The sequence below is a fragment of the Scyliorhinus canicula genome, chromosome 8 (genome assembly GCF_902713615.1).
Source record: "Scyliorhinus canicula chromosome 8, sScyCan1.1, whole genome shotgun sequence".
NCBI classification, from domain to species: Eukaryota; Metazoa; Chordata; class Chondrichthyes; order Carcharhiniformes; family Scyliorhinidae; genus Scyliorhinus; species Scyliorhinus canicula.
The window spans coordinates 76,391,514-76,403,701 of record NC_052153.1 but is presented as its reverse complement, the minus strand read 5'-3'; the positions used below and the strand labels follow the sequence as shown (position 1 = coordinate 76,403,701).

At 41.7% G+C, this 12,188-nt stretch overlaps 1 protein-coding gene and 1 long non-coding RNA gene across 2 annotated transcripts; one reads left to right on the top strand and one right to left on the bottom strand.

Moving 5' to 3' along the window:
- Nucleotides 1–1,762: 1,762 nt before the first annotated feature.
- Nucleotides 1,763–6,569, bottom strand: LOC119970332. Its single transcript, XR_005461585.1, has 2 exons — nucleotides 6,270–6,569; nucleotides 1,763–4,098 (listed from the first exon to the last, which is right to left on the bottom strand). It is a non-coding gene; the product is annotated as an uncharacterized LOC119970332 (long non-coding RNA).
- Nucleotides 6,570–6,729: 160 nt separating this feature from the next.
- Nucleotides 6,730–11,100, top strand: nxnl2 (nucleoredoxin like 2). The gene is made up of 2 exons (XM_038804771.1): nucleotides 6,730–7,088; nucleotides 10,785–11,100. The coding sequence occupies exons 1-2, from the start codon at nucleotides 6,787–6,789 to the stop codon at nucleotides 10,954–10,956; spliced, it is 474 nt and encodes a 157-aa protein (XP_038660699.1). The 5' UTR covers nucleotides 6,730–6,786; the 3' UTR covers nucleotides 10,957–11,100.
- Nucleotides 11,101–12,188: the final 1,088 nt, after the last annotated feature.

Genomic DNA, 12,188 nt, shown 5'->3' with positions numbered 1-12,188 from the left:
CCCTGCTTGGACCTGAGATCTCCCAACACCATCTAGGTGCCTTGTCCACACAGCTACATCCTCAGAATTGGCCATCTCTTGTGATACTGCTGTTGAACTCCGAACGCTCTGGAACTGCAACTCTTGGGGGCGGGCTGTAATTTGCCAACAAACGGAATATGCCCCCAACCTGGTCCTGCTGCCAGCCCAAGTAAGGTCACCTCCCATTTAGCTCTGGCAATGGACCTCAGATAGTGTGACACAATTATGGCCGCAGACATGTTTGAAATGATGAAGGATTTTGATAGAATAATTTGTGATAGAGGTAAGAATAATTTGTGATAGAGGTAAGTGTAAGGCAAGTGCAAAGAACCAGAGGCGAGACGAGGATCAATGCTTTTACCCAGTGTGTTATGAACTGAAATGCACAGCCTGACAGTGAATAGCTTGTTCAGGGTGGCCAACTGTCCTGTAGTTAAGTGATTAACCTTTATTTTGACTGTCCCACATCTTTTTCACCTGATGGCACACCTTTGGTCTGATAGGAAACGGCCTTCATCCACTAATGATGAGTCAGTTTGGTGATTTAACTAGCAACCCATCCGTTGACAGCAGGGAGAGGACTCGGTTGTTTGTGGGGTTTTAGCATCAGGAGTGTCTGGACAGCTGTTTTTTTTCTCTGCCACTGCCAAATTCCATCTGAGTTCTCTTCTGGAGGGTGGTAGCAGAGTGATGATGTAACTGTTGATGTCGGGTGACCAGATTTCAAAGGTCAAAACTGGGACAAGTTGAAAAACTTTGGGAAGGCGGGGCTGCCAATGTTGGGCAAGCAATGGCAGGAGTCCAGGAGATTTTGAAGGTAGGAGGTCATGTGGCTATGCTTCGTTGCCTTTTGGATTCCTGAAGTTTGCATCAATCACACTAGGAAAGGTGAGAGCTCTTTATGTTTAATACTTTTCTTTGTTTCTTTTTATAAATTTAAAGTACCCAATTCTTTTTTTTCCTGATTTAAGGAGCAATTCAGCAATCCACCTGTCCTGCACATCTTTGGATTTGTGGGGGTGAGACCCACGCAGACACGGGGAGAATGTGCAAACTCCACATGGACAGTGACCTGGGGCCAAGACCGATCTACGGTCCTCGGCACCGTGAGGCAGCAGTGCTAACCACTGTGCCACCGTGCTGCCCGACTTTATGTTTAATATTGACCATGCTGCTTTGAACAAGAGAAGGATTGGTTTGAACTGGTTCTGCTAAATATCACATGAGTCTCCAGTGCAGCTGTGAAAAGTGGCACCCTGGAGCACTTACACATAATTAGTTTCTAGATAACTAGTTCCTAATTCTTTGCTGATGTTTACAGATAATACAACAATTTCACACCCCTCTTTAAAACATTATGCCCTTATCAGTGTAGCTGTTCCAGTCATTAACGTTTCTCAAAATACTTTCTTCTGTTCAACAACTCTGCAGGTGATTTCATGTCAACCTTGAGCAGTGTGGATCAGAGTGGCAATGACACAAAAATTGAATCTTCCTTTGTGTCTTGGCATTCCACAAGGGTTCTTTTGACCATTTGATTATGTCTTTCTGTAAACCCATGTCTTCAAAGATAGTGTGGCATGATTTGATGATATTGAACCCATCCTGTTCAGCAAATTTCTTAATTTCCCTGGATGTGAACTATGCTATTGTCGCATATTAATATTTCAGGAATTTCTTGCTCAGCAAACGGAACTGAGATGATGTGTTAGAGGTGAAAATATTCACACGAAGGCCTAAGTATAAGTTTTTAAAAAGTTTATTATGTCAGAATTCTGGGAGAGAAGGCCTGAGACTCCACAGCCTATTGACAGCACCTTTTCTCACTTGAGCTAAGGCTCACACAGGTTAATATACAGATTCAAGGGGCGGATTCTTATTTACATTCAATCAACTATATTCACGTCACACTTTATTACATGCAGTCAATCTGTTTTGCTAGCATCCCAGTTATCACATATATGGTTAAAGTGGGTGTTGTCTTACCCGCCCCTAACTTCATAGAGAGGTAATTAAAAACTAACAATGATGTCCTGTCTGCAACTGGAGTCCTTGATCTTATCAAGGACACATAGCATTTCTTGTTCTGGAAAGCTGTTAAGTGGCTGTTGGGATACTCACTATACATACCCACGGTTGGTTCTCATGAGACAGTTTACAGGGAATGGGGCTTGTTCAACCATTTTGTGTCTTTAATGTCACAAAATAGCTAACAGCCATTTTGTCTTTTCTGATATTTACATACAATGGTATATACACTATCTATTTCTACAAATTGCCTCTTCTAAACAGGAATCTAAGCCAATGAGTACCTTTGTCTCATCTGAACTATTCAAAAGTAATATAGGAGCACAAATGTAGTTACAGGGCCACCTATAATTTATATCATAGTCCAGTATCAGAAAATGCACTCCAACATTCCCTTTTGGTCCTGGAAGAGGTTTACTGAATCCCAGATGACCACAATGATTTGATAGGAGGACAGCAGGGTGCGTTTAATACGGCCTTTGGGGCATGTAACCTCCCAGATGTTCCGTACGTACACTGTGCATGTGATTCAATGATCACCCCTCAAACTAACCCATGTATGTCACATTTAATGCCTTGATATCAATCATTCCTGCCTCCCTGACTATCTCTGCTGTCTGTCATTAAATGATGTTATTCATAGCAGTTTTCAAGTAAGCTCCTCTAACAGTCCTGTACTCGCTGCCACTGGCACTCTTTTTCTGTGTTTATTTTTCAAAGCATGTTTTTTTTCGTTAACTGGTGGTAAAGCTTAACTGATTGACTGATCTTGAGTCTTCATTCCCTCAGAGTTTCTGCAAGATGTGGGACCATCTCTGGCTATTTATACTCCTAACTCAAATGATCCTTGCTAGGCCTATAGTGGTAGGCCTAAGGGGTACAAAAGTTATAGTGATAGGTGGTTACAGTGGCGGAGACGCAGTATTTTCCTTTTCCTCCGTAAACTTAAAAATGCATGGGGGCAGGTGTAATCCCTAAGACACAACCATGTGTATCCACCGGGTGGGGGCAACGTGAGGGAGATCCTATATACTATCCCTGTGTATAGCAGAGGTCTCCATGAGATAGTACCTGAGGGAGGTGTTAGCCCATACGATTCCAATGTTCTCCAGTTGGTTGTGAGGGAATGGCCTTGAGTCCGGTGTGATGATAGGGATCGTCAGGACCATCTCTACCCCCGTTATCTCGTCCATTTTGCAGTCGGGGATCGATGAGTATACTCTGGTTACTCCCTTCAGAGTACGGTTGTCCAGCGTCCCTTGTCATTTGGTTAGTTTAGCCAGTTGCGGGTTGTCTATTCAATCAGGCACCTCCCCCCTTTAGATCCGATCAAGGTTGTGTCTTCGCTGTCCCTGTCAGAGCCTTCCGGCTGTCTCTCTTTCATGGTCGATGAGTTTGTTAATTAATGTTCATTGTCTTAGTGTGTGCCCCTAACACTGTTGTCCTATTCAATTGAATATCCAGGCCCTCTTCCCCAAGCTGGCTAGACCTTTCTCTGCTTTCCCTAATATTCTCTTTCTCATTCCTGTAAGTTGTTCCACCTTCGCATTTAACCTTTGTATGTCCAGTGACTTTACCATAGAAGTTTCTGTGTTGAGTCGTCACTGCATCATTGATTATGCCTCTTCTAACCTTGTGTAGGTTGGCATGCCTTCAAAATCTAGTGGCACCCGTGTCATTGGTAGCCTTCTTCATAACAACCTTACTTAAAACACCATACATATTTATTTCATATTATAAACAATACCGGAACGCTGAAAGTACAGACACAAGTTGTATACGCATCTGCTGTCTTTCCCCGAATGTAGCTGCAGCCAAGCATTAAAATAAGCTATATCATTGTTCCAGTCTCTGGCTGCTGGGATGCACATCCTGTCAATAAAATTATATAAAGCACCATAGTTCATGTAGCTACATTCATCCTGTGTGCGTTGTGAAATCAGTGATGTTCCTGCTCTTTTAAGTGCTTGTAGTTGTTCTGAGATCTCAAGAGCCAACACGAGTCCCCACAGCTGCTGCTGTCGTTCCAGCTTTTCTTGAATGTTTAACCTAAAAATTTAAAGGAAAAGTGGAATAGTGTCCTGGTCGTCACCACATGTTAGATGTTGCCCATATAAAGCTTTTCCTGTATGGGCCGAACACGTGTGTTATTCAGGGGTTAGTAGTTCTCATATTTTGCAACCTTCTCGTATCTATTTTCTTCGTGGTTACAAGAACCTGACCTTGATGTGCTTTTGCCTGGTTAATTAGCCAGTTTACAAAAACTCAACTGTCTCAAATTCCTGAAGCTACTGCAAATATTGTGGCACTTATAGTTACTTGTAAAGTTCTGCACTGTATGTTCTATGTTCTAACGCAAAAGATCCATTCTGCATGGGACAGAGTGAAAACTTAAGATTTGTAAGTTCCAATTAAAAATACATGTTCAGCTGTCTTCTGAATTACTTTATCAGAATTACAAAGCCAGAGCTCAAGAGTGTGGACAGGGGCAAACCCCAGCATGGGCCAATTCTCTGCTGGTTTGAAAAGGGGGTGGAGTAAAAGTTGGATTGCTGCCAAGTTCCCGTTATCAAGTGTCTTAGAACGGATGTGATTTCTTGGAATATAGATTTGCTTTTAATCAGAGTTGTGTGTTTTTTTTAAAACCAGCTTCCACATTGTCTGAAGTTTTAATTTCTAAGCTAATGTAAAACATTTATTTTAAAATATCAAACACAACTCACTGAATATATGACTGAACCAATTTTGCGCTGTATCTTGGTTTTCTACCAGAGTTCTCTACCAGACGTCATTTTGTCACCACCCTTCTTTTGTTTAAACAAGAAACATGATCATGGACATATTTTATTTACCCATCTGTCCTTTACACTTAATTCTGCAATCTCAGAATTAATACATCTGCGTTGTGTCAGGGAAGTTTTAACCCTGAACTAATGAAACACTGGACAGGTCACATGTCATATGTATTTCAACTATCCTAACTTCCAATGAACACCATAAAACTAATATTTTCTTATTCTTACACATGTGATTTTGTACCCTGATTAAAATTCCTTGTGTATCAAAATTACCCTGGAAATGTCAATGATAACCTTTTGAAAAGAAAAATTTGTTAACTACACTCAAAACTATGATCTTTAAATTACAATGTCAGATGACACACTAAAATAAGTTAGGTAAAAATCCTTCTGGAGCCTGTTCTAAAGTTGCAAATTATAAACTCAAGATTACTTCTCAAAGATAAATCTTAGCAGAGAGATATTAACATTCACAGACCAAACACACACACATTCTCACAGGTCGCAAATATCAGAGTAAAGAGACAGCAATTTCACAATTGGTTCATTAAAATACTGAACAAAATCTTCCATTCTCCTTCATCATAAAACTTTATCTGTGTTATTTCACTCAGTCAATTTCCACTGGTTAATTTTGTAGGCATTAGCTATCCTGTTCGTGACGTATATTTCTTTGTGCAGCTGACCTGCTTGCTGAAATGGTAAAATTTTTGTACAGAACCGAAGAAGGCGGAGAACTTGGAATGATGCCATATGTGTCTGTTACGTGATCTCAAACATTATTTATTCTTTCCTTTAATATTGCTCAACGTTCTTTCTTGTTCTTTAAACTGAATTCAATGTTCAATGTTCGCTATTTAACCAGTGTTTGAAAGAGATGTTTATTTTTTTGATTCAAATGAATTGAATTACTGCTGAGTTTATCTGGACGGCTTGAAATGATCTGAAGTTATTCTAGACCAGAATCCATTGTTAAGTTTCTAACCTTAATCTTGTACTGACTTTACTCTTTTTTTTGTTTTGGGAGGGGGATTTATCATCCTCTGATATTTCTGAACGAAAAGCTGATTGAGCGTTTCAGCCCCTTTCTGATCTTTAGGATTTTTACTTTATTTGATTTTTTTTCCCTTTCTTTTCCTTTGGACATGTCTAAACTTTTAGTTAATTTAAAATGTCTATTCCCAGGGAGCCTGTTTCTTTCCCCTCTCCGTGAGACATTCCCGGACAGTCCTTGACCGTAATTGTAGCAGTTTCCTGGGATTCGACCTATCAGAGCACGAGAATCACAGAGGCCCTGGAGAACACAGGGTCGGGCCTGCGAATGACATGCAAATGGTATTTACTGTACATGCGTTCCTGTACGCATTAATGCTGCTGGCGATGTGGTGGAGAATTGCGATTTGCTGCCAAATCGATACCCACCGTGATTTAGGCGTCAGAACCTATTCTCCACGTGCTGGTGTTTCCCGATTCCGGTGTCAACCAATGGAGCATCCAGCCCAAACTTCTGTGCTTCAGATAAGGAATTATTCAGTGCCACTCTTTACGGGAGGTTTAAAGTCCCTCCTTTACGATGTCAATCACACCAAGCAAATCCTCACTTTCCCCTGACAGATATACGTCACCCTGCACCGTCACCTTCGCGCGCTGGACACGATGGGTGCAAGGCAACTGACAGGGCGCGCGGCTGGGGGTCGCGCAGGGGGAGGGATGCGGCTGGGGGGCGCGCGGGGGGTGGGGGGCAGCTGGGAGGCGTGCAGGAGTGGTGGGGGGCGCGCGAGGCCAGTTTGCGCAGGCGCAGACTGCCGCTTGGGCCGGACAGTCGTCGAATGTTGAAGGGCCGAAGAGGAGGGGTTAGGCGAGGGGCGGGCGTTCGGTAGAGAAGGGGCGTGGCTTGTGTAACGGTCGGCGAGACTTGGGTTACTGTCGGTGTGTCGGGATGGTGGAGGTGTTCGCAGGTCACACACTGGTGAATAAAGACGGCGAGGAGGTGGACTCGGAGGAGGCCTTGAAGAATAAAGTTGTGGGTATCTATTTTTCGGGGGGCTGGTGTCCTCCGTGTCGGGATTTCACGCCGCTCCTGTGCGAATTCTACACCGAGCTGGTGCAAGAGAGCGAGCCGGCGGCGCAGTTCGAGATCGTCTTCGTGTCTTCAGATAAGAGCGAAGATGATATGATGGACTACATGGGATCGATGCATGGAGACTGGCTGGCAGTACCCTGGCAAGATGCATACAAACTGTAAGTACAGTAAACAGCGTGCAGTTCTGATCGATGTGATGGTATCTATCCCTGCTAGGAGTATCGGGAATGTTACATTGCCCATTGTGTCTGCACTGTGTGGAAGAATTGGCAGTGACCTTTATACAGTCACGAATGCAGTTACTGTACAAGTGAAATGCCTTTAACACGAAGTTAACTACAACGCCGATTCTGCACTTGAGCCGGATTATGATGGGCAATCGCGCGTTTGACACCTCGCCAAGTAACGCGCGATTGCCCATCATAATCTGACGATTTAATTCAAATGCATAACAAGAGTGTGAAACAAGAAAAGACAATACTCTCCATCAAGCCTCTTATCCTAACTTGGGTTTTATCCAACCACATCCATGGAGGAGAGAATTTGCGCATGCATGTTATCTGTTAGCAGCAATATCTTTGCACGCTGTGCTTTGAGATTTTTTAAACTTTTGCTTCTGCCTCAAGAGTTCAATTTAAATACAGCAGTGCCTCAAATCCGGCTGTCCAAAATCCAGAGTTGTATGAAAACCACTCAATTTGAGATTGTGCCTTACATCAATTTAAATTGAGTCTAAAATAATTTACCAGGACAATTGGGCAGCACGGGAGCACAAGTGGCTAGCACTGTGGCTTCACAGCGCCAAGGTCCCAGGTTCGATTCCCCGCTGGGTCACTATCTGCGGAGTCTGCACGTTCTCCCCGTGTCTGCGTGGGTTTCCTCTGTGTGCCCCGGTTTCCTGCCACAGTCCAAAGACGTGCAGGTTAGGTGGATTGGCCATGGTAAATTGCCCTGAGTGACAAAAAAGGTTAGGAGGGGTTATTGGGGTACGGGGATAGAAAACAGAAGAATGCATAGTCCTCGTGGATGGACAAGCCATAACCTTACAGGACACTGTCTTGCAATTGTTTATGGAGTATAAAATATAAAAGGTTAATAGTAAATCTATTAGAATTACTTTGCTGAGTGTGAAATTGTTAGAGACAATTTGAATTTCACTATCCTAGTTCTTCATTTCTTTCTTTATACTAAGGTTCTGGCAATCAATTCTTTCTTATTATAGAAAAACACCCAAGCGGTTAACAGCATAGCCGAGATCAGAAGCTCAACATATAGGAAATATTTTACATTAAGTTAGTAAAATATTGTGCATAGCAATTAATCAGTTAGTGAATGAATGCTAAAAACACATCAGCTCCAGCTAACTCATGTACTTTCTATTACTATCCTACAACTATTTTGGTCATAGCACTGAATCAGAGATTCAGAAAGATAGGGTGGAAGTGAGAGTTTAAGTGGGTCGGTCCAGACTCGATGGGCCAAAATGGCCTCCTTCTGCACTGTACTATGTAATATGTATGTTATAGATGTATTTTAGTCTTGACATTTGTTTCAGATTTCACACTCAGCAAAGTAATTCTAATAGCTTTACTATTATCCCTTTATATTTTATACTCCATAAACAATTGCAAGACAGTGTTGTGTAAGGTTGTGGCTTGTCCATCCACGAGGACTATGCATTCCTCTGTTTTCATACAACACAAAAATACTTTACTGTAAAGTGTTTTGAGACACTTAGTGATCATGCTATGTAAATGCAAGTCTGTCTTTTCTATTTTTTTCTTACAGAGCTATGAGGTGTCATTTGAGTAGTCCTGATCTGCGAGAAGGAATGGAGCAGATTAAAAAATTTTTTAGAAGGGACGGGGGTGTGGAAAGGTTTTGCACCAATTGGTGACTGGTTCAGGCTGAATAAACTACAGGAGTGGAGATTTTAGTTATGTACAGTTGTAACCTGAACGCTTGGATGATACAACATTGAAAGATGTCCTTTGTTAATATGCATTGTGGATTTAAGAGACTAAGTAGTTTTATCTTATCCCTGATGCCTTCAAAGTTGCTGGTAGGTATCAAGGTGAACTTTCTCCAAAGATAAGTGATTGACAGTGGTGGTGTGATTTACTGTAATCCATGTTAAACGTCTTACAGTCTGTTGGTGAGGGAGACCATAAATAGATCTATATTCAGTTTTAGATTTATTCATAAAGTGAAACATTACAAATGCATACCTCATAATTCTACAACCAGTGTTTCTAATGTGGTGTAATTATCCAACTGATGCCACTGACCAGGATACAGTTAATCTTAATTCATACAATTAACAATCCACAGTGGCTATATCAACTGTGTTCACATATATCAAGCAAAAAACATTAAAAAGAATGGTGAATAAGTTCCTTTTCAATAATGGTTTTGAATACTATTTAATATAAAATGTACTAATTTATTCCATTCCTTCTTAAGATCACAGAGCACCAAAGTTGGTCATTTGGTTCAATCCCCTGAAAGAACTTTCACTTAGCCCCATTTTCCTGTCCACTTTTATGTTTTTATTTACAAATATTTAAAAGCTTTTATAGAATCTACTTTTACTGTTGTTTCTGGTAAGCTTCCTAGCAACCCTCTACATAAGAACAAAACTTCAATTTCTCCCTTCACATTTTTAATGATAAATTGATAATAAGAGCCTTGCTGATGATCTCTGGTTGCATCCTTATCTTTTGTATGCTCACAATGGCTTTAAAACGCTAACATCGATCCCCTCAGGACGAACTTGATCTTCTCAAGCCTGGGAAATCCAGCCATGTCACTAACCCATACCCCCGAATTCAGCGGCTCCGAGTCCTTCCACGACGACAGATATGTCTCCGGGCTACCAGGGAGGAAAACACCAAAATATCAGCCTTTCTCGCCCCCTGGACTTCTGACACACCAAACATTGCTACCTCTGGACTCGGAACCACCCTTACCTTCAGTACTTCTGACATGACGTCAGCAAACCCCATCCAAAATCCTCTAAGCCTCGGACATGCCCAAAACATATGGACATGATTCGCGGGCCCACTTGCACACTGCCCAACCTATCCTCCACCCGTTCAAAGAGCCTGCTCATCCGGGCCACAATCATGTGCGCCCTGTGGACCACCTTAAATTCTATCAGGCTAAGCCTGGCACACGACGAGGACACATTAACTCCCATAACCCGACCTCTAACTCCCTGCCCAGTTCTTCCTCCCACTTTGGCTTCACTTCCCCTATCAGGGCTCCCTCACAATAGAGCTCTTTATAAATTTCCAATACCTTCCTCTCCTCCACTCCTGTTTTTGACAAAACCTTGTCCTGTATCCCCTGGGGCGACAGGTGCGGAAAGGTCGAAACCTGCTCCTACACAAAGTCCCTCATCTGCAAGTAGTGGAACCCATATTGGCCAAGGAAATTGTCTCGAATACACTTCAGAATCTCTCCCACCCTTACCCTTTCCTCTAACATTATCCTAAATTAAAGTCTCCCAATATCACCATTCTATAGTCCTTGCAAATATGTGATTTTCCTGTAGGTTTTTCCTTCATCTACTTCTCTCAGTATTTGAGACCTATTATATCCTTTTTATTTAACTCAAACCAAATGAATTGTGTACTTGCTCCGTCAAGGTCATACAGTCATTCCAACACTACTAGTTTTGATTTTTTTTAAAGTTTCCTTTAATCACCTCAATACCTGAGCAACTAATTTGCAAAGGGAACCATTGATCAAAGAAAATAGGGCAGAAGTCATGGACAACCAAAAACACAATGGTGAGGAAGTTGCTTTGTAACCTGGCTGCTTTACTAACAGTCTATTTTTCCCTCTGTCAGGGAGTTGAAGAAGAAGTACTGCATTACAGCAATTCCAAAACTGGTGATTGTAAAACAGAATGGAGATGTCATCACTGACAAAGGTCGGAAGCAGATACGAGATCAAGGCATGGCGTGCTTCAGGAACTGGATCGAGGTGGCAGAAATTTTCCAGAACTTTACAGTTGATTGAGAGCTGACATGTACTGTAGGAAATACCTGTGTCATTTGAATGTAAATTTTACAGTTGAAGCATAGGCCTGCAGCAAAAAGGAAGTTCTAGCTTTACATGCACATTCTCATTTTAAATAATGCCCTATAACCAAACATAGCAAACTATGCAATTATAAGCAAACAATTTGTGGTATTTTGATATGTTTCTTCTAAAATCTAAACAGAAACAAGCAAATATTTCTACTGCATAAATGTGCTAAAATAGTTTTTATTAAAGACATGTTAATCCTAATGTTTTTGAATGTGTGTTTTGTTTTCAAACCGCTAGATTGGGTAGTGAAATATCAGTAAATACTGTCACTTAGGCTTACTTTTGATGTAATGTCATTATGGCTCAGATATTTCAGTCTTTGGATCATCCCACGATGTACTTCAGGACCCCATGGAAGTCCTGGTACAATGAACTACCCAGGAAGTTTGAACTTCTGATGGGCAATTCCTCTACTACTCTGGACCCACTGAAAAAGTCTTCAACTCAGAGTTAGAATTTTGAGGTGGGAGAGGAGGTGTCATTTCTGTTTAATCACTACTTGATTTTAACTTGTAGAACAAAGACATAAACTTACAATTAGGTACTTATAGGATTATCACAATTGGAATCTCATGTGGCTAATAGGGATTTTAGTGGGGACGCTGACATTTTGACACAGGAAAACCAAAGTAACTAGAAAACTGAAGGAAGGATATAATGCTAGATAGTTCGAGAAAAATAGTAGTACAAGTAAAGAGAAAAATGCTTTTCCATAGTGTCTTTCATGACCAGAGGACATCTCGAAAAACTTTACATCTTCTGAAATATGGTTTACTGTCAAAAACAATACAGGAACAGGCCCTTCACCCCTCCAAGCCTGTACCAGTCATGATACCAACCTTGGCCAAAACCCTCAGCAATTCCTGTGCTGTAATCTCTATACCCATCCTATCCATGTATTTCTCAAGATGCCATTTGAACGCCATTAATGTATCTGCTTTCCACAGCCTCCCCTGGCAACAGGTTTCAAGCACTCACCACCCTCTGTTAAAATCCTGCCTTCGCACATCTCCTCTAAAATTTGCCCCAAAGATCTTCAACCTAGTTCCGCTGGTGACTGACCTCTCCACCCTGGGAAAGAGTGCCCTGCCATCCATTCTATCCATGCCTCTCATAATCTTGTCAACCCTCTATCAGGTCACCCCTCAATGTCCGTCGTT

Coding starts and splice junctions, on each gene's coding strand:
- nxnl2 (XM_038804771.1), top strand. CDS start 6,787: ATGGTGGAGGTGTTCGCAGGTCACACACTGGTGAATAAAGACGGCGAG. Junction 7,089..10,784: donor TGGCAAGATGCATACAAACT/GTAAGTACAGTA, acceptor TCCCTCTGTCAG/GGAGTTGAAGAAGAAGTACT.